Source organism: Notolepis coatsorum, assembly GCF_963971535.1.
Source record: "Notolepis coatsorum genome assembly, chromosome: 1".
Lineage (NCBI taxonomy): Eukaryota > Metazoa > Chordata > Actinopteri > Aulopiformes > Paralepididae > Notolepis > Notolepis coatsorum.
The window spans coordinates 322028604-322051417 of NC_140165.1; the positions used below are offsets into that span (position 1 = coordinate 322028604).

The window sequence follows — 22814 nt, forward strand, 5'->3', positions numbered from 1 at the left end:
CTCTGTTCTAACCCATCTCACTACAGTTCTCTGTTCTAACCCATCTCACTACAGTTCTCTGTTCTAAACCATCTCACTACAGTTCTCTGTTCTAACCCATCTCACTACAGTTCTCTGTTCTAACCCATCTCACTACAGTTCTCTGTTCTAACCCATCTCACTACAGTTCTCTGTTCTAACCCATCTCACTACAGTTCTCTGTTCTAACCCATCTCACTACAGTTCTCTGTTCTAACCCATCTCACTACAGTTCTCTGTTCTAACCCATCTCACTACAGTTCTCTGTTCTAACCCATCTCACTACAGTTCTCTGTTCTAACCCATCTCACTACAGTTCTCTGTTCTAACCCATCTCACTACAGTTCTCTGTTCTAACCCATCTCACTACAGTTCTCTGTTCTAACCCATCTCACTACAGTTCTCTGTTCTAACCCATCTCACTACAGTTCTCTGTTCTAACCCATCTCACTACAGTTCTCTGTTCTAACCCATCTCACTACAGTTCTCTGTTCTAACCCATCTCACTACAGTTCTCTGTTCTAACCCATCTCACTACAGTTCTCTGTTCTAAACCATCTCACTACAGTTCTCTGTTCTAACCCATCTCACTACAGTTCTCTGTTCTAAACCATCTCACTACAGTTCTCTGTTCTAAACCATCTCACTACAGTTCTCTGTTCTAACCCATCTCACTACAGTTCTCTGTTCTAACCCATCTCACTACAGTTCTCTGTTCTAACCCATCTCACTACAGTTCTCTGTTCTAAACCATCTCACTACAGTTCTCTGTTCTAAACCATCTCATACAGTTCTCTGTTCTAACCCATCTCACTACAGTTCTCTGTTCTAACCCATCTCACTACAGTTCTCTGTTCTAACCCATCTCACTACAGTTCTCTGTTCTAAACCATCTCACTACAGTTCTCTGTTCTAACCCATCTCACTACAGTTCTCTGTTCTAACCCATCTCACTACAGTTCTCTGTTCTAACCCATCTCACTACAGTTCTCTGTTCTAACCCATCTCACTACAGTTCTCTGTTCTAACCCATCTCACTACAGTTCTCTGTTCTAACCCATCTCACTACAGTTCTCTGTTCTAACCCATCTCACTACAGTTCTCTGTTCTAACCATCTCACTACAGTTCTCTGTTCTAACCCATCTCACTACAGTTCTCTGTTCTAACCCATCTCACTACAGTTCTCTGTTCTAACCCATCTCACTACAGTTCTCTGTTCTAAACCATCTCACTACAGTTCTCTGTTCTAACCCATCTCACTACAGTTCTCTGTTCTAACCCATCTCACTACAGTTCTCTGTTCTAACCCATCTCACTACAGTTCTCTGTTCTAAACCATCTCACTACAGTTCTCTGGTCTAACCCATCTCACTACAGTTCTCTGTTCTAACCCATCTCACTGCAGTTCTCTGTTCTAACCCATCTCACTACAGTTCTCTGTTCTAACCCATCTCACTACAGTTCTGTTCTAACCCATCTCACTACAGTTCTCTGTTCTAACCCATCTCACTACAGTTCTCTGTTCTAACCCATCTCACTACAGTTCTCTGTTCTAACCCATCTCACTACAGTTCTCTGTTCTAACCCATCTCACTACAGTTCTCTGTTCTAACCCATCTCACTACAGTTCTCTGTTCTAACCCATCTCACTACAGTTCTCTGTTCTAACCCATCTCACTACAGTTCTCTGGTCTAACCCATCTCACTACAGTTCTCTGTTCTAACCCATCTCACTACAGTTCTCTGTTCTAACCCATCTCACTACAGTTCTCTGTTCTAACCCATCTCACTACAGTTCTCTGTTCTAACCCATCTCACTACAGTTCTCTGTTCTTTTTTTTTTATCCACTTTTTCTCCCATTTTTCCATATTTTCTCCCATCCCAATTTCGTATCATCCAATTCAACCCTCCCCTGTCACGAACGCTGTTTCTTGCCTCCCACAAGCCGGCTGCAATGTGGACTAAGTCATACATAGCACAAGTCCCCTCCGGTACTTGAGGTAACAGCAGTCGCATCTTTTCACCTGCGCAGCTCGATCTCTCAGTGTCGAGGAGTAACGCGTGGGAGGCTCACGCTGCCCCCGACACTTCCTGATTCTACTGCGCAGGGGCACCAACCGACTTGTAGGAGTCGCTTGTTCACAACGTTCGATCCCCACCCTTCAGTTTTCCCTCCCCGTAATACGGCCAATGTGTATTACTGCGGACGACCAGCCAAACTGAAAAACAATGTGGAGAGCTGGACTCGAACACGCGAATCCTAGCGTCTCCACACTGGTGGCGAGTGCCTTGCCCACTACACCACCTAGCCGCCTACAGTTCTCTGTTCTAACCCATCTCACTACAGTTCTCTGTTCTAACCCATCTCACTACAGTTCTCTGTTCTAACCCATCTCACTACAGTTCTCTGTTCTAACCCATCTCACTACAGTTCTTTGTTCTAACCCATCTCACTACAGTTCTCTGTTCTAACCCATCTCACTACAGTTCTCTGTTCTAACCCATCTCACTACAGTTCTCTGTTCTTATCACACTTCCCTCCTATACTTCTTCCTTCCTTCCTGCCTCTCTGTCTTTGTTCTCAACACTCCACGCCCAGAAAACCTCTTAAATTGTTAACATTTCCATAACTTTCCTCATCCTCTCCCTCATCCTGTAATACAGTCGGCAGGCCGACATATCTCCCATAAACCATCACGACCACCTCCGTCCGTTGCTTCCTGGATGAATGTAATAACCCTGACCTCTCCGCTCCGCCCTCAGATCCCCTACCTGGGCTTCTGTTCCTGCGAGGAGCAGGGCGACTCGGGGGCGTGGCGCCTGGTGGACCCGCCCATCCTGCCCCTCACACACGGGCCCAACCACAGCTTCAGCTGGAGGGAGACCTTGATGCAGGACTGACCTCTGCTCTGCGTCCCGGTCCCCGAGCCGGAACCCACTCCCACGGACTGCAGCGTGGCGGAGCGGGCCTGCGTGGCGGAGCGGGCCTGCGTGGCAGAGCGGGCCTGCGTGGCGGAGCGGGCCTGGCACCCCTTCAACACGGAGCACCGTACGGGTGTAGCACCTTATAGACACACAGGGTGGGCTTAGCAGTGAGATTAAAGTAGCGTTCAGCCTGAACTTGAAAAGCTGTGTCCCGCCTGCCAGTGAGTGGTTTCAGGGTCCAGCTCGTCCTCCGTTATGTAAACCGCTGAGGCGCTCGTCCACGTATGATTTTGAATCGATCCTATTCAGATTTGTCCGTATTGTACAAGAGCACAGAGAACAGATGAACACCGGTCTGCTGTATATGTGAACCGTGGCAGCGATATAGCTGGATTATACCAGGTTCATATATCCATGTTGGACCTACCACCGCTATGTATGTTGTGTTGTTCCCTCCACAGCAGAGGGGTTAACAGACAGCAGAGGGGTTAACAGACAGCAGAGGGGTTAACAGACAGAGGGGTTAACAGACAGCAGAGGGGTTAACAGACAGCAGAGGGGTTAACAGACAGCAGAGGGGTTAACAGACAGCAGAGGGGTTAACAGACAGCAGAAGGGTTAACAGACAGCAGAGGGGTTAACAGACAGAGGGGTTAACAGACAGCAGAGGGGTTAACAGACAGCAGAGGGGTTAACAGACAGCAGAGGGGTTAACAGACAGCAGAGGGGTTAACAGACAGCAGAGGGTTAACAGACAGCAGAGGGGTTAACAGACAGCAGAGGGGTTAACAGACAGAGGGGTTAACAGACAGCAGAGGGTTAACAGTCAGCAGAGGGTTAACAGTCTAGACTCTAGAGGCACCAGGTTACTGAACCAGAATAAACACAGGCAGGATTTGACCGGAGAGCAATCTGGATCAATCCTTTTTCCTGCCTAACCCGATGATTCATAGTCAATTCGGGGGGAATCGTACATCCACACCGGCAACCTTAGTCATCGCCAACGCGGCTGCACAGCGCGTGAACCGAGCGATGATAGCGATCCGGAGACGAAGACAAAGAAGACGGAGGACGTTGTGTTTGGTTCATGAAGTTCCTCTCGTTCCCCGTAATGAGGACATCAGTCAGGTGTATCACGGTGTGATGACAGTAATGAGGACATCAGTCAGGTGTATCACGGTGTGATGACAGTAATGAGGACATCAGTCAGGTGTATCACGGTGTGATGACAGTAATGAGGACATCAGTCGGGTGTATCACGGTGTGATGACAGTAATGAGGACATCAGTCAGGTGTATCACGGTGTGATGACAGTAATGAGGACATCAGTCGGGTGTATCACGGTGTGATGACAGTAATGAGGACATCAGTCGGGTGTATCACGGTGTGATGACAGTAATGAGGACATCAGTCGGGTGTATCACGGTGTGATGACAGTAATGAGGACATCAGTCGGGTGTATCACGGTGTGATGATAGTAATGAGGACATCAGTCGGGTGTATCACGGTGTGATGACAGTAATGAGGACATCAGTCAGGTGTATCACGGTGTGATGATAGTAATGAGGACATCAGTCAGGTGTATCACGGTGTGATGATAGTAATGAGGACATCAGTCAGGTGTATCACGGTGTGATGACAGTAATGAGGACATCAGTCAGGTGTATCACGGTGTGATGACAGTAATGAGGACATCAGTCAGGTGTATCACGGTGTGATGATAGTAATGAGGACATCAGTCAGGTGTATCACGGTGTGATGACAGTAATGAGGACATCAGTCAGGTGTATCACGGTGTGATGACAGTAATGAGGACATCAGTCAGGTGTATCACGGTGTGATGATAGTAATGAGGACATCAGTCAGGTGTATCACGGTGTGATGACAGTAATGAGGACATCAGTCAGGTGTATCACGGTGTGATGATAGTAATGAGGACATCAGTCAGGTGTATCACGGTGTGATGACAGTAATGAGGACATCAGTCAGGTGTATCACGGTGTGATGATAGTAATGAGGACATCAGTCAGGTGTATCACGGTGTGATGATAGTAATGAGGACATCAGTCAGGTGTATCACGGTGTGATGACAGTAATGAGGACATCAGTCAGGTGTATCACGGTGTGATGACAGTAATGAGGACATCAGTCAGGTGTATCACGGTGTGATGACAGTAATGAGGACATCAGTCAGGTGTATCACGGTGTGATGATAGTAATGAGGACATCAGTCAGGTGTATCACGGTGTGATGACAGTAATGAGGACATCAGTCAGGTGTATCACGGTGTGATGACAGTAATGAGGACATCAGTCAGGTGTATCACGGTGTGATGATAGTAATGAGGACATCAGTCAGGTGTATCACGGTGTGATGACAGTAATGAGGACATCAGTCAGGTGTATCACGGTGTGATGATAGTAATGAGGACATCAGTCAGGTGTATCACGGTGTGATGACAGTAATGAGGACATCAGTCAGGTGTATCACGGTGTGATGACAGTAATGAGGACATCAGTCAGGTGTATCACGGTGTGATGACAGTAATGAGGACATCAGTCGGGTGTATCACGGTGTGATGATAGTAATGAGGACATCAGTCAGGTGTATCACGGTGTGATGATAGTAATGAGGACATCAGTCAGGTGTATCACTGTGTGATGATAGTAATGAGGACATCAGTCAGGTGTATCACGGTGTGATGACAGTAATGAGGACATCAGTCGGGTGTATCACGGTGTGATGATAGTAATGAGGACATCAGTCAGGTGTATCACGGTGTGATGATAGTAATGAGGACATCAGTCAGGTGTATCACGGTGTGATGACAGTAATGAGGACATCAGTCAGGTGTATCACGGTGTGATGACAGTAATGAGGACATCAGTCAGGTGTATCACGGTGTGATGATAGTAATGAGGACATCAGTCAGGTGTATCACGGTGTGATGATAGTAATGAGGACATCAGTCAGGTGTATCACGGTGTGATGACAGTAATGAGGACATCAGTCAGGTGTATCACGGTGTGATGACAGTAATGAGGACATCAGTCAGGTGTATCACGGTGTGATGACAGTAATGAGGACATCAGTCAGGTGTATCACGGTGTGATGACAGTAATGAGGACATCAGTCAGGTGTATCACGGTGTGATGACAGTAATGAGGACATCAGTCAGGTGTATCACGGTGTGATGACAGTAATGAGGACATCAGTCAGGTGTATCACGGTGTGATGACAGTAATGAGGACATCAGTCAGGTGTATCACGGTGTGATGACAGTAATGAGGACATCAGTCAGGTGTATCACGGTGTGATGACAGTAATGAGGACATCAGTCAGGTGTATCACGGTGTGATGACAGTAATGAGGACATCAGTCAGGTGTATCACGGTGTGATGACAGTAATGAGGACATCAGTCGGGTGTATCACGGTGTGATGACAGTAATGAGGACATCAGTCAGGTGTATCACGGTGTGATGACAGTAATGAGGACATCAGTCAGGTGTATCACGGTGTGATGACAGTAATGAGGACATCAGTCAGGTGTATCACGGTGTGATGACAGTAATGAGGACATCAGTCAGGTGTATCACGGTGTGATGACAGTAATGAGGACATCAGTCAGGTGTATCACGGTGTGATGATAGTAATGAGGACATCAGTCAGGTGTATCACGGTGTGATGATAGTAATGAGGACATCAGTCAGGTGTATCACGGTGTGATGACAGTAATGAGGACATCAGTCAGGTGTATCACGGTGTGATGATAGTAATGAGGACATCAGTCAGGTGTATCACGGTGTGATGACAGTAATGAGGACATCAGTCAGGTGTATCACGGTGTGATGACAGTAATGAGGACATCAGTCAGGTGTATCACGGTGTGATGATAGTAATGAGGACATCAGTCAGGTGTATCACGGTGTGATGACAGTAATGAGGACATCAGTCAGGTGTATCACGGTGTGATGATAGTAATGAGGACATCAGTCAGGTGTATCACGGTGTGATGATAGTAATGAGGACATCAGTCAGGTGTATCACGGTGTGATGATAGTAATGAGGACATCAGTCAGGTGTATCACGGTGTGATGATAGTAATGAGGACATCAGTCAGGTGTATCACGGTGTGATGATAGTAATGAGGACATCAGTCAGGTGTATCACGGTGTGATGATAGTAATGAGGACATCAGTCAGGTGTATCACGGTGTGATGACAGTAATGAGGACATCAGTCGGGTGTATCACGGTGTGATGATAGTAATGAGGACATCAGTCAGGTGTATCACGGTGTGATGACAGTAATGAGGACATCAGTCAGGTGTATCACGGTGTGATGACAGTAATGAGGACATCAGTCAGGTGTATCACGGTGTGATGACAGTAATGAGGACATCAGTCAGGTGTATCACGGTGTGATGATAGTAATGAGGACATCAGTCAGGTGTATCACGGTGTGATGACAGTAATGAGGACATCAGTCAGGTGTATCACGGTGTGATGACAGTAATGAGGACATCAGTCAGGTGTATCACGGTGTGATGATAGTAATGAGGACATCAGTCAGGTGTATCACGGTGTGATGACAGTAATGAGGACATCAGTCAGGTGTATCACGGTGTGATGATAGTAATGAGGACATCAGTCAGGTGTATCACGGTGTGATGACAGTAATGAGGACATCAGTCAGGTGTATCACGGTGTGATGATAGTAATGAGGACATCAGTCAGGTGTATCACGGTGTGATGATAGTAATGAGGACATCAGTCAGGTGTATCACGGTGTGATGACAGTAATGAGGACATCAGTCAGGTGTATCACGGTGTGATGACAGTAATGAGGACATCAGTCAGGTGTATCACGGTGTGATGACAGTAATGAGGACATCAGTCAGGTGTATCACGGTGTGATGATAGTAATGAGGACATCAGTCAGGTGTATCACGGTGTGATGACAGTAATGAGGACATCAGTCAGGTGTATCACGGTGTGATGACAGTAATGAGGACATCAGTCAGGTGTATCACGGTGTGATGATAGTAATGAGGACATCAGTCAGGTGTATCACGGTGTGATGACAGTAATGAGGACATCAGTCAGGTGTATCACGGTGTGATGATAGTAATGAGGACATCAGTCAGGTGTATCACGGTGTGATGACAGTAATGAGGACATCAGTCAGGTGTATCACGGTGTGATGACAGTAATGAGGACATCAGTCAGGTGTATCACGGTGTGATGACAGTAATGAGGACATCAGTCGGGTGTATCACGGTGTGATGATAGTAATGAGGACATCAGTCAGGTGTATCACGGTGTGATGATAGTAATGAGGACATCAGTCAGGTGTATCACTGTGTGATGATAGTAATGAGGACATCAGTCAGGTGTATCACGGTGTGATGACAGTAATGAGGACATCAGTCGGGTGTATCACGGTGTGATGATAGTAATGAGGACATCAGTCAGGTGTATCACGGTGTGATGATAGTAATGAGGACATCAGTCAGGTGTATCACGGTGTGATGACAGTAATGAGGACATCAGTCAGGTGTATCACGGTGTGATGACAGTAATGAGGACATCAGTCAGGTGTATCACGGTGTGATGATAGTAATGAGGACATCAGTCAGGTGTATCACGGTGTGATGATAGTAATGAGGACATCAGTCAGGTGTATCACGGTGTGATGACAGTAATGAGGACATCAGTCAGGTGTATCACGGTGTGATGACAGTAATGAGGACATCAGTCAGGTGTATCACGGTGTGATGACAGTAATGAGGACATCAGTCAGGTGTATCACGGTGTGATGACAGTAATGAGGACATCAGTCAGGTGTATCACGGTGTGATGACAGTAATGAGGACATCAGTCAGGTGTATCACGGTGTGATGACAGTAATGAGGACATCAGTCAGGTGTATCACGGTGTGATGACAGTAATGAGGACATCAGTCAGGTGTATCACGGTGTGATGACAGTAATGAGGACATCAGTCAGGTGTATCACGGTGTGATGACAGTAATGAGGACATCAGTCAGGTGTATCACGGTGTGATGACAGTAATGAGGACATCAGTCAGGTGTATCACGGTGTGATGACAGTAATGAGGACATCAGTCGGGTGTATCACGGTGTGATGACAGTAATGAGGACATCAGTCAGGTGTATCACGGTGTGATGACAGTAATGAGGACATCAGTCAGGTGTATCACGGTGTGATGACAGTAATGAGGACATCAGTCAGGTGTATCACGGTGTGATGACAGTAATGAGGACATCAGTCAGGTGTATCACGGTGTGATGACAGTAATGAGGACATCAGTCAGGTGTATCACGGTGTGATGATAGTAATGAGGACATCAGTCAGGTGTATCACGGTGTGATGATAGTAATGAGGACATCAGTCAGGTGTATCACGGTGTGATGACAGTAATGAGGACATCAGTCAGGTGTATCACGGTGTGATGATAGTAATGAGGACATCAGTCAGGTGTATCACGGTGTGATGACAGTAATGAGGACATCAGTCAGGTGTATCACGGTGTGATGACAGTAATGAGGACATCAGTCAGGTGTATCACGGTGTGATGATAGTAATGAGGACATCAGTCAGGTGTATCACGGTGTGATGACAGTAATGAGGACATCAGTCAGGTGTATCACGGTGTGATGATAGTAATGAGGACATCAGTCAGGTGTATCACGGTGTGATGATAGTAATGAGGACATCAGTCAGGTGTATCACGGTGTGATGATAGTAATGAGGACATCAGTCAGGTGTATCACGGTGTGATGATAGTAATGAGGACATCAGTCAGGTGTATCACGGTGTGATGATAGTAATGAGGACATCAGTCAGGTGTATCACGGTGTGATGATAGTAATGAGGACATCAGTCAGGTGTATCACGGTGTGATGACAGTAATGAGGACATCAGTCGGGTGTATCACGGTGTGATGATAGTAATGAGGACATCAGTCAGGTGTATCACGGTGTGATGACAGTAATGAGGACATCAGTCAGGTGTATCACGGTGTGATGACAGTAATGAGGACATCAGTCAGGTGTATCACGGTGTGATGACAGTAATGAGGACATCAGTCAGGTGTATCACGGTGTGATGATAGTAATGAGGACATCAGTCGGGTGTATCACGGTGTGATGACAGTAATGAGGACATCAGTCGGGTGTATCACGGTGTGATGACAGTAATGAGGACATCAGTCAGGTGTATCACGGTGTGATGATAGTAATGAGGACATCAGTCGGGTGTATCACGGTGTGATGATAGTAATGAGGACATCAGTCAGGTGTATCACGGTGTGATGACAGTAATGAGGACATCAGTCAGGTGTATCACGGTGTGATGACAGTAATGAGGACATCAGTCGGGTGTATCACGGTGTGATGATAGTAATGAGGACATCAGTCAGGTGTATCACGGTGTGATGATAGTAATGAGGACATCAGTCAGGTGTATCACGGTGTGATGATAGTAATGAGGACATCAGTCAGGTGTATCACGGTGTGATGACAGTAATGAGGACATCAGTCAGGTGTATCACGGTGTGATGATAGTAATGAGGACATCAGTCAGGTGTATCACGGTGTGATGATAGTAATGAGGACATCAGTCAGGTGTATCACGGTGTGATGACAGTAATGAGGACATCAGTCGGGTGTATCACGGTGTGATGACAGTAATGAGGACATCAGTCAGGTGTATCACGGTGTGATGATAGTAATGAGGACATCAGTCGGGTGTATCACGGTGTGATGACAGTAATGAGGACATCAGTCAGGTGTATCACGGTGTGATGACAGTAATGAGGACATCAGTCGGGTGTATCACGGTGTGATGACAGTAATGAGGACATCAGTCAGGTGTATCACGCCGTGATGACGGGCCGCGTGTCATCCTGGGAAGAACACGGTGACGTCGTCTGCAAAAGGACAAAACAAATGATTGACTTCCTCCTCAGGTCCTTTGAGGCGGGTAGACAAACTACTTTCGTTTTCTTTTCTTTTCTTTTTTTTTTACATCTGTGATTACGAGAGTTCTACGGTATTGCAATACTACTTTAAAGTCAAAACTGCTCCACCAAATACAAACCTGCTCCAGGATTATAGACCGGCCCCTTGAGAGACTGTATGACTCAGCCGAACCAAAATGAAGCATAACAACACATTAAGGCTAACAATGCAGTCTCTGACCCCAACCACGTCCTGAACAGTGAATACAAGTTGTTTCCACCCGTCCGGAGATACAGGGTTCCGTCAGAGCGGAGATACAGGGTTCCATCATTTGATGAGGTTAGACTGAAGCACTCTTCTGTTCACCAGTCCATCCTAAGATTAAATATGGAGCTTAATCCCAGATTAAATGTACGTCGAAGGGCCTTGAACATTGTTGTCTGATGGTAACGTTATGTTAAACATTGTCGTAGTGTTATGTTAAACATTGTCGTAGCGTTATGTTAAACATTGTCGTAGCGTTATGTTAAACATTGTCGTAGCGTTATGTTAAACATTGTCGTAACGTTATGTTAAACATTGTCGTAGCGTTATGTTAAACATTGTCGTAGCGTTATGTTAAACATTGTCGTAGCGTTATGTTAAACATTGTCGTAGCGTTATGTTAAACATTGTCGTAGCGTTATGTTAAACATTGTCGTAGCATTATGTTAAACATTGTCGTAGCGTTATGTTAAACATTGTCGTAGCGTTATGTTAAACATTGTCGTAGCGTTATGTTAAACATTGTCGTAGCGTTATGTTAAACATTGTCGTAACGTTATGTTAAACATTGTCGTAGCGTTATGTTAAACATTGTCGTAGCGTTATGTTAAACATTGTCGTAGCGTTATGTTAAACATAATGTTTCTTTGTTTCTCGTCTTACATTTCTGTCTTCTATTATGATGTTTGCAAACGGAGCTGCTGTGATGCAAGAAAAACGTCAGACTTGATCTGATCAATAAAGTATTATCTCATTATCTTAACAGTAGCACAAAATGCACTATTGACAATCAGCAGGCTTGGTGGAGGAAACCCCTTCACTCTGTATCCGAGGAGGTAGCTGTAAATAATCATTGTCATTGAAGAAAAAGAAAAGTCTTCCAGTTGGTTTCTATTTATTGGCATAATTCTCCTTCCGATATCAGAAAGGAGAATATCATCCCATGTGACACAGCATGCAAGGAGTTATGCACAGTATCTCAGGTGTAGATAACATGTACTATGTGTGTGTGTGTGTGCAGCACTGAACATTGACTGAGTAACATTATTGTGAGTTTTGCCTCTTGGGGTTTAAGTGATGTCTTCCGATGAAGTGAAGCGGTTCAATAACACGTTCAGTGATGTCTTCCGATGAAGTGAAGCGGTTCAATAACACGTTCAGTGATGTCTTCCAATGAAGTGAATCGGTTCAATAACACGTTCAGTGATGTCTTCTGATGAAGTGAAGCAGTTCAATAACACGTTCAGTGATGTCTTCCGATGAAGTGAAGCGGTTCAATAACACGTTCAGTGATGTCTTCCGATGAAGTGAAGCGGTTCAATAACATGTTCAGTGATGTCTTCTGATGAAGTGAAGCGGTTCAATAACACGTTCAGTGATGTCTTCCGATGAAGTGAAGCGGTTCAATAACACGTTCAGTGAAGTCTTCTGATGAAGTGACTGCCTGAGGAGCAGTTCAATAATCACAAATGCCAGGTAGCAAAATGCCATCAATTGTAAATTTTAATTATTATTATGTTTTTGTACGTTTAATTTAAGTGCATTATGAGGCATCATGAGTACTTAATAAGCCCATCGTGAGTGTGTTAATAGTCCATTATGACATCTCACCGGTTTTGGAATGAAATGGGGAGGAGCGATGGTGACAGGAGAGTTTTTCCATCAAGTCTTACGAGCCGTGTTCCTCTAGCAGGTCCTGGGTCAGCAGATCACTTGATCAAATCAAATGTATTTGTAAGGCCCGACAACACACGTTAATGTCCCCATGGGCCGGACACGTCTTCTTTAAGGCCCGACAACACACGTTAATGTCCCCATGGGCCGGACACGTCTTCTTTAAGGCCCGACAACACACGTTAATGTCCCCATGGGCCGGACACGTCTTCTTTAAGGCCCGACAACACACGTTAATGTCCCCATGGGGCCGGACACGTCTTCTTTAAGGCCCGACAACACACGTTAATGTCCCCATGGGGCCGGACACGTCTTCTTTAAGGCCCGACAACACACGTTAATGTCCCCATGGGCCGGACACGTCTTCTTTAAGGCCCGACAACACACGCTAATGTCCCCATGGGCCGGACACGTCTTCTTTAAGGCCCGACAACACACGTTAATGTCCCCATGGGCCGGACACGTCTTCTTTAAGGCCCGACAACACACGTTAATGTCCCCATGGGCCGGACACGTCTTCTTTAAGGCCCAACAACACACGTTAATGTCCCCATGGGCCGGACACGTCTTCTTTAAGGCCCGACAACACACGTTAATGTCCCCATGGGCCGGACACGTCTTCTTTAAGGCCCGACAACACACGTTAATGTCCCCATGGGCCGGACACGTCTTCTTTAAGGCCCGACAACACACGTTAATGTCCCCATGGGCAGATGTCGGTGATAGGAGTGTTGCTATAAAACGGGCGGTAAGCATGCACTCATGTGATATGATCCCAGCCGTATGATGACTACGAGCAACACTCAAGTATTATAATATTTATTTATAATATTATATACAGCCTACTTCATGGATTGACTTGGTGGTTAAGTCAGAGTGCGGAAGATCTTCTCAAAACACAACAATATTAGAAGAGAGGATATTGATTTAGGTTAGGGTCTGCTAGCCTACAACATACATGTAAGAGCATCGACCACATTCACACGGCAGCCATTTTGCTCTCATGTCATGCTCAGGCTGGGCTCGTGTCCACACACTGCCCGAGGTGGGAACGGGGTGGAAAGGCACCCAACCTGAGCACGACATGAGAGCAAAATGGCCACTGTGTGAATATGGTCAATTGTAATGTAAAGTGAATCCCAGAAGAAAGCCATGCGAGTGAGGAGCCAATATGGCTGACGAAGAGGAGGAAGCCATGCGAGTGAGGAGCCAACATGGCTGACGAAGAGCCAATATGGCTGACGAAGAGGAGGAAGCCATGTTATAAGATGTTTCTTTATACTTAATTTATTGTGTCAACATATCACCAAATCTGTACAGGTATTAATTTAAGTAATTAAGCTTTTTCTTTTCTTTTTTTCAAATTCCCTCCAACATGTAATTTTGTTGATCTGTAAATGGAGGAGGGGGAGGGGCATACTTTTGTGTATCACTCGATCTTTCTGTCATCAGGCGTGCGGAAGGTAACATGAAGTCTGGCTGTTTGTGTTCTAAAAGAAATAACAGCTATATTATTATTATTATCATACAGTAATGGCAGTTGGAGAAACAGCCTTTAGTAAAGTAAACAGTTATTGATGAAAGGCATGTTTCAAACGTCTCTTTTGAAAGATCTATTGTTGCTATGACGACGGTCCATGAAAGCAAGATGTGTACATTATAGCAATAACATAAAACACAAAGGTCATCGTCTCGATGTTTTGTTTTCAACTATGCACAGATCATGATCCCAATAAAAGGTAAAACCTTGTTTTGTTGTTGTTTTGTTGTTGTATGCATTAGATTCCTTCTAATCCAGTTCATATGCGTTCTATATGAAAATGACGCCGTTGTGCACATTATCTGTGTTATAAGCTACAATATTAAAAACCAACTGTCATTTGCTGATGCTGGCAATGCCTGAATGGCCATTCTGAGATCATAACATGAAGATTTGCATCACATACCAGGAATACAGTGTGCCCCCCCCCCCCCCAACCACCTCCAATGTAAATTACCCAGTATGGTTGTCAATATCCCAATGTACCCAACCCCCCCCACCCAACCTCCTCCAATGTACAGTTTCTACGTCAAATGTATATACTCCCTTTTCTTGACTCCTTCTGTATCACAAACAGTACTGTATTTGCAAATCTGGTATGTCATAAATGTATAGATGTAGCAGTACTGACTATCTGTATGTCATGTATGTCATATATGTCCTGATGAATTGAAAATGGGGGACCCTGATGTAAACAAGACGAAAGTCTTTCTCTGGTCTGCATCCCCTTAACAATTGTGTGTATTGAGCTGTACTGTATTGTACCCATTCTGCAATCTGTTAATAAAGTTTTCAATCAATCAATCAATCAAACGTGATTCTTACTGTACGTTTATGCAGGACTGCTCCACCTGGTGGTTGGTCATCTTATGACATTTGCTCATTCTGTCAAGATAAGGGACCTCTCTCTCACAGCCGCTTTAAAACTGTACGTCAAGAAACAGGATAGGATACATCTCCATTATGAAATCTAACCAGAAAGGGAGAACCTTTCATTCTAGGGGCGACAGTGGCTCTGGAGGTAGAGCAGTTGTCTGGTAATCCGGAGGTTCCCGGTTCGATTCCTGCTCCTCCCGGGCAGCGGGTCGATGTGTCCTTGAGCAACTTCCAACCCTTTGGTCATGAAGCTTGCTTGCCTCCCAAAAGGCCCCCTCCACCAAGAGAACCCCCCCCCCCCCACCTCAAGGCTAGAGTGATGAACCGTCATATAGAAGAATGAAAGGTTCCCCCTGTAGTATAAACTGTGAGAGAAGAATTAAATGGTAAATAAATGGTAAATGGCTGCATTTATATAACAGCTTTTATCCAAAGCACTTCACAATTTGTTCCTCACATTTGACCCGTTCACTCACACATTCACACACCGACGGCGGAGGCGACCATGCGAGGTGCCGACCTGCTCATCGGGAGCAGTTAGGGGTTAAGTGTCTTGCTCAAGGGCACATCGACACGCTGCCCGGGAGGAGCGGGAATGGTGCCCCCCCTCATCTTACAAAAGCTTGGTGGTCCGTCTTTAAGTACATCTGCCAGGAGCCCTTTCTCATCTGGTTGAGAGCCCATTAAAGGCCAAGGGGACCAGGAGCCCTTTCTCATCTGGTTGAGAGCCCATTAAAGGCCAAGGGGACCAGGAGCCCTTTCTCATCTGGTTGAGAGCCCATTAAAGGCCAAGGGGACCAGGAGCCCTTTCTCATCTGGTTGAGAGCCCATTAAAGGCCAAGGGGACCAGGAGCCCTTTCTCATCTGGTTGAGAGCCCATTAAAGGCCAAGGGGACCAGGAGCCCTTTCTCATCTGGTTGAGAGCCCATTAAAGGCCAAGGGGACCAGGAGCCCTTTCTCATCTGGTTGAGAGCCCATTAAAGGCCAAGGGGACCAGGAGCCCTTTCTCATCTGGTTGAGAGCCCATTCAAGCTCACCTGACTCCCACCATGGCTTCTTCTCATTACAGGTTAGAGGATAACGCTAACATCACGCTAACATCACGCTAACATCACGCTAACATCACGCTAACATCACGCTAACACGCGGCTACAGTCTTCTCCAGAGGCAGACGAGACAGATTTCCTCTGTGTTCAGTAGAAAGCTATCCGGCTGCAAGCTAGCCTAGCTTAGCACAAATGATAGAAACAGATATGGATCAGCTATGAATGAATGAATGAAAACTGTATTAACAGATTGCAGAATGGGTACAATACAGTACGGCTCAATACATACAATTGTTAAGGGGATGCAGACCTGAGAAAGACGTTTGTCTTGTTTCCATCAGGGTCCCCCATTTTCAATTCATATAGACATTTATGACATACACAACATACATGACATTTATGGCAAAGGGACATATAGGTATGTAGTACTGATACATTTGTGACATAAACGGTATTCAAATATACAGTACTGTTACCCCTAGATCCTGACAGAGTATATACATATGATGGGGAGGGGACTGTACATTAGGAGGGGGTGGGTGGGTGGGAGAGAAATATACATACGGCGGGGAGGGAATATATACATGCGGTGGGGAGGAGACTGTCTATTAGGAGGTGGTGGGGGTTTTGGGCATTTACGGTGGCCAGTTTCGAATTGCAGCCTCCCGTAGGTGCTCTTTAAGAGCGGTTTTGAATGTGGGTAGGGATTCACATTCCTTTACAGCTTTGGGTAGGGCATTCCACATTGATTGCTAAACGTATTTAGTCCCTTGTTTGAGCCGAATCTGGGTTTAACATGATTTGTTGAGCTTCCTCTGGTGTAGTGGTTGTGGTATTCACTGACCTTTGGGAAGTATTTTGTTGGCCCAAAACACCTCTCCCGGAGTTTTAAACTAGGCTAGCTGATCAGTATCCACTTCCATTCATTTGTGCTAAGCTAGGCTAGCTGATCAGTATCCACTTCCATTCATTTGTGCTAAGCTAGCTGATCAGTATCGGCCTCCATTCATTTGTGCTAAGCTAGGCTAGCTGATCAGTATCCACTTCCATTCATTTGTGCTAAGCTAGGCTAGTTTGATAGCTTTCTACTGGACACTATTGAAAAACATTTCCTGTACGTTTGACATGTTCCTTTAACAGGCTTCTGTAGATTGTCTGATAAATGACTCTTTCATACCTTGTCCTACTAAATAGACAACAAAAAAGAGTTCTGAACAGGTATCGCACATAGCTTTATTGATGCCCCCCCCCACTTCCAAAAACATTAAATAAACAACATGTAGTTCATTTGACATGTTCACAAAAGTGACAATGACTGCAACTGAATATTTTTTTGATGACAGAAATTAACATGTTGAGAGGGAATCCAAATGCAGAAAAATTATTAGTTATTATACTAGAAAAAAAAAAGAAATCTGCAAAACAAAACAAAATAAAATATGGCTAATGCTTCTTAGGTTTCTATTGGAAGCTTCAAAGTATTAACAAAACAGTGCAGAATTCTTCAAAATATAAAATAAAGAACTGTAGCATAGCAATGAAATAGAATAAAGGTATCACACTCTTAACTGTACAGGGACAATGTACATTTATATATGGGATTTAATAGACAGTTTATACAGGATGTAATGAAGACGGTGTGGAAATAAAGGCTTGTCCTGATTAATCAGGAAGAACACTGACACAGCCCTGTGCGGCCTTCAGGTCAAACGTGCCAAGTATGAACGACAACGTTATAGTGACGTCGTACTTTGCCACAAAAAGACAGCAGGAACTCTAGAGCCAATAGTGGGTTAATCATAGGATATGACATATACATACTGTATAAGTTGCATACCGGTATGCAGAACTTCGTAGGAATGATCAGCTGCTTTTGGAAATACACTTTGTTATTTTATACGGGAGTAGATTACCGTCATCTTACAACACTAGACTTGAGACGTAAAGATGGCTTCAACTTTACCTCGTATGGAAATGTATTCGATTTGACTAGATGTGTGCTTTGTGGCGGCTTAACCCTTTCACCGCCGCACTACCAAACGGTTAACCCTTTCACTGGGACAATACGCAAGGTTAACCCTTTCACTGCCACACAACAGCAGGTTAACCCTTTCACCGCCACACTACAGAAGGTTAACCCTTTGCTATCACACTACAGACGGTTAACCGTCTGTAGTGTGATAGTAAAGGGTTAACCATCTGTAGTGTGATAGTAAAGGGTTAACCGTCTGTAGTGTGATAGTAAAGGGTTAACCGTCTGTAGTGTGATAGTAAAGGGTTAACCTTCTGTAGTGAAAGGGTTAACAGTGAGTGACACGTCAGGCACTGATGGAGTGATGATGGCAAGACTGTTGCCGGGCGCTGCGTACCGTTCTGTAACGCACACCGTCTCCACGTCGGTAGAAGAACATATATAGGCTAAAGCACAAACACAGCAAGGCCGGGCTAGCAGACTCTCTAGAACAGTACAAGGATGAACATTCATTTCATCAAGGATGTATTTTAGGCACGCTTTTTATCAACAGATATTCTCTCAGATCATGAGACTTTGCACTTAGGGGCCGGGTAGCGTTTCTTTTCAATACCCAACTTTGCGGAGTTATGTCACGTGTGCCGTTGTGTGAGCCAATCGGAGGCGTCGGTGCACCTCGGGTGGTTCTGGACGGTGGCTGAACAGAGGACGTGGTGTATCTGGGAACAAACATGCTTATTGGCTCACTGACACCGATGATGAGATCAATTACTTGGGTATCGAAATGTTGATACAACAGCATTTTTCGATACTTAAAAATAGTATTGAAGCAATCCGATCGATACCATAAAAAGTATTGAATATCGATACCCAGCCCTACTTTGCACTCGACTCCTCAAATACAGTGCTAAACTATACAGAGCCCGGCTTCTTGGTCCCTATAGGGTTCAAATAACAAAATGTCCTTGACCAACTTACCACAGTGGACATTATACATCATCTCTCGGTAAAAGAGGTAGCTAGCACATTCACTCAACACTTGGCCTCTCAGTGGCAGAAGTCGACGTCCTCAACTTAAGACACACGTTGAATGAAGGCAAACGGGATCTTAAAGCGGACGGGAAGAAAGCTCTTAGCCGGCAGGTGGATCATGGAACCAGCACTCACTCTAGGGAGAGAGAGAGGGAGAGAGAGGGAGAGAGAGAGAGAGAGAGAGAGAGAGAGAGAGAGGGAGAGAGAAAGAGAGAGAGGAGAGAGAGAGAGGGAGAGAGAGGGAGAGGGGGAGAGGGAGGGAGAGAGAGGGAGAGAGAGAGAGAGAGAGAGAGAGAGAGAGAGAGGGAGAGAGAAAGAGAGAGAGGAGAGAGAGAGGGAGAGAGAGGGAGAGAGAGGGAGAGGGGGAGAGGGAGGGAGAGAGAGAGAGAGAGAGAGAGAGAGAGAGGTTCTGGGAGATACCAGTCTGTTGTAAGTAGGGCTGCACCGAATGTAATTTTTTAACATTCGAAGCTTCTATTGAAGTATTCGAACGGAGCTTCTATTTTATGATGGAATCCAAAAAAGAAAATAAAATTTTTTAGATATCCTCAAACTAAATCCTCAATTTGAATAAAATGATTCATCTGATTAAATGATTTATTTTTATTTTTATTAAATCAACTTTCTTTAACACATTGACCACCAATCACGTTGTACGACGGGTTTGCTGGTGTTGCGAATTCTGCCAAGCCACGGCGTACGACGTTATTGAGATCATATTTCATTTTTTCGCCATGGTATTCATAATTCCGCCACCCAGCCTCTGCTGAGACAGTGGGACTCTGCACAACAGTGCAACGCTTCAATACTGCCGCCTGGTGGATGATCGGGCGAGTTACAACCGGAAATGGATCTGGTGATCTCGGTGCATCTGGGAAATCCGTCCGGCAGTCACATATCGTTGCGGGACTCTAGACACACATCCGTGTATGGATCGCTGCCATAACTCAATAATCGATATGATTTGGGCGTTTATTGCGCCATACAAACCGGAAATGGATCTAGTCGATCGACGTCGAATAAGTGGGATCTTTTTCCTCCAGTCTCATCGGCGAACGGTAAGAGGACAGTAACGTTACTTTCAAGGCGATTGTACATTTCTTTATTTACAAACATCTGATCAATAAATCAACCCATACTACATAAAGCATTTACTGACAATCACGGAATTATAAACGACCCCCCCCCCCGTTCATCCGCGCATGATGTATCATAACGTTTAGGATCATGTACAGTTGAATTTTTTTATATAGCGTGTATCGGCAATAAACGGCAGTTGATAATCTATATATGCGTTTATGCCTATAACTCACGTTCTAGGAGGAATTACTGCAGAAAACGATAAAAACATACTTATATTCTAGACGGTATTTTTGGAAGAATCTATGAATGAAAAAGTATAACGTTCCTACATCCTGAACGATAGATAATCGATGTTGAATGGGCCATAGTAATGTCAATTTAGCAATACAATTTAAAAAGTTATAGCCCTGCAAAGAAGGTGAACATCTCCATAGGCTTAGACTGGTGGCAGTGATCATACATTGATGGATAGAAGCGTGGCAGTCAATGTGTTAATGAATATAACTTGTCAGTTTCGTCAACATAAATAATCCAATCAGGGCACGGTTGGTACGTAAGTGATGGTGACGTCTTGATGGAGCGCCGAGCGGATGCAGATCAGGCTGCATCATTTATGATAAATGTTTTATTTAAATTTGTATGACGAGTCATATACTATAATACTATAATATTAGTGTAGCCTAATTTGTATCTGCAACTGGGAAGAAAAAACCCATTGGTTTAAACAGAATGAATAGACACATAAAAAGAAATATATATCTATAAAAATAATAATAATAAGTGTATTAACATTTTGAATGTTGATTTAGAATTGGAACGTCAACATTATGAACGAAGCTTGGAACTATTGGGTGCAGCCCTGGTTCTGGGAGACAGCAGTGTCTTGTACAGTAAGGGTTAGAGAGGAAGGTAGCCGGCTGTGACGGAGCGACATGAAGGTTGGTTTTACACGTCAACAGTAGACATGTCTCAACGGTCCTCAGTTACTGTGACTTACTGTCAAATTACTGTTTTAAATCTGTATAAATACTTTGTCTGCTCTGCCGTCCATATTGACACGGTGGCTATTTGGCTCTTATTTCACGCTCAGGTTGGGATCCCACCCCTTATGTCATACATTCACAGTGTGTAACTCCATCATATTTATAGTCATGTTAGACGTTCTTTTGGCAACAGGGATTGGGTTTGTTCATCGAGCGCTTCTCCTTACATCGTTAGAGGGCACAAGTGTCTCGTGTGTTGTCATAAATAAAATAGGCAACTGATTGAGTTTAGCCGGTGGAGCCGATAGAAAGCCCACGCCCGTCCAGACCGGCGCTGCAGAGGCTCGGGCACGCGGCGGGAAGAAGAGGAATTCAAGTATCATCTGACCCGCGGGTCCAACGCACCCCCCCCCCGGGTCCAGTTCACGTCTAGACCTCAGCTCTTCATCCAGAACTATCTGGCATCGTTGAGCTGCCGGGCGACGGTCAGGATCTGCTTGGCTCCCTGGCGCAGCAGCAGGTCTGCCAGCTCTGTGCCCAGCCGCTCTGCGTTGGCCAAGGAGGAGGCGGGCATCTTGGTGGCCGTGACGCCCACACGCTGCACCTGCTCGTCCACCTGCTCCGGCACCTGGCACGCGGGCAGAAGACCGCTTAGACCAGAATACATATAGACATATACACCTGGCACGCGGGCAGAAGACCGCTTAGACCAGAATACATATAGACATATATACCTGGCACGCGGGCAGAAGACCGCTTAGACCAGAATACATATAGACATATACACCTGGCACGCGGGCAGAAGACCGCTTAGACCAGAATACATATAGACATATACACCTGGCACGCGGGCAGAAGACCGCTTAGACCAGAATACATATAGACATATACACCTGGCACGCGGGCAGAAGACCGCTTAGACCAGAATACATATAGACATATACACCTGGCACGCGGGCAGAAGACCGCTTAGACCAGAATACATATAGACATATACACCTGGCACGCGGGCAGAAGACCACTTAGACCAGAATACATATAGACATATACACCTGGCACGCGGGCAGAAGACCGCTTAGACCAGAATACATATAGACATATATACCTGGCACGCGGGCAGAAGACCGCTTAGACCAGAATACATATAGACATATACACCTGGCACGCGGGCAGAAGACCGCTTAGACCAGAATACATATAGACATATACACCTGGCACGCGGGCAGAAGACCGCTTAGACCATAATACATATAGACATATATATATATAATAATTAGTGCTGTCAATTTTATTTTTTTTACTAATTAATCGCACAGTTTTCTGTCATTAATCTAGATTAGTCTACTTAAGACCGAAGCTTGTAACAGATATTTACTTGAGTAAAATCATGGAATTAATGTAGAATCAACAAAAATA

The 22814-nt window shown here is 45.0% G+C and overlaps 2 protein-coding genes across 3 annotated transcripts in view; one reads left to right on the plus strand and one right to left on the minus strand.

Moving 5' to 3' along the window:
* Positions 1 to 2921, plus strand: part of LOC311226672 (ubiquitin-associated and SH3 domain-containing protein B-like) — a gene marked incomplete at both ends in the record, with an annotated part of 97455 nt that extends 94534 nt beyond the window's left edge. Inside the window, 1 exon segment of the mRNA XM_084312087.1 lies at positions 2784 to 2921. Coding sequence (XP_084168213.1) covers positions 2784 to 2921 — 138 coding nt within the window.
* A 15620-nt stretch (positions 2922 to 18541) lies between these two features.
* The window catches only part of LOC311245409 (porphobilinogen deaminase-like), a 36100-nt gene continuing 31827 nt past the window's right edge, over positions 18542 to 22814 (minus strand). For both annotated transcript variants that reach the window (XM_084335253.1, XM_084335252.1), the window contains exon 14: positions 18542 to 22026. In XM_084335253.1, the coding sequence (XP_084191379.1) occupies positions 21853 to 22026 (174 nt within the window). In that variant the 3' untranslated portion in view covers positions 18542 to 21852. The remainder of the gene's footprint in view (positions 22027 to 22814) is intronic.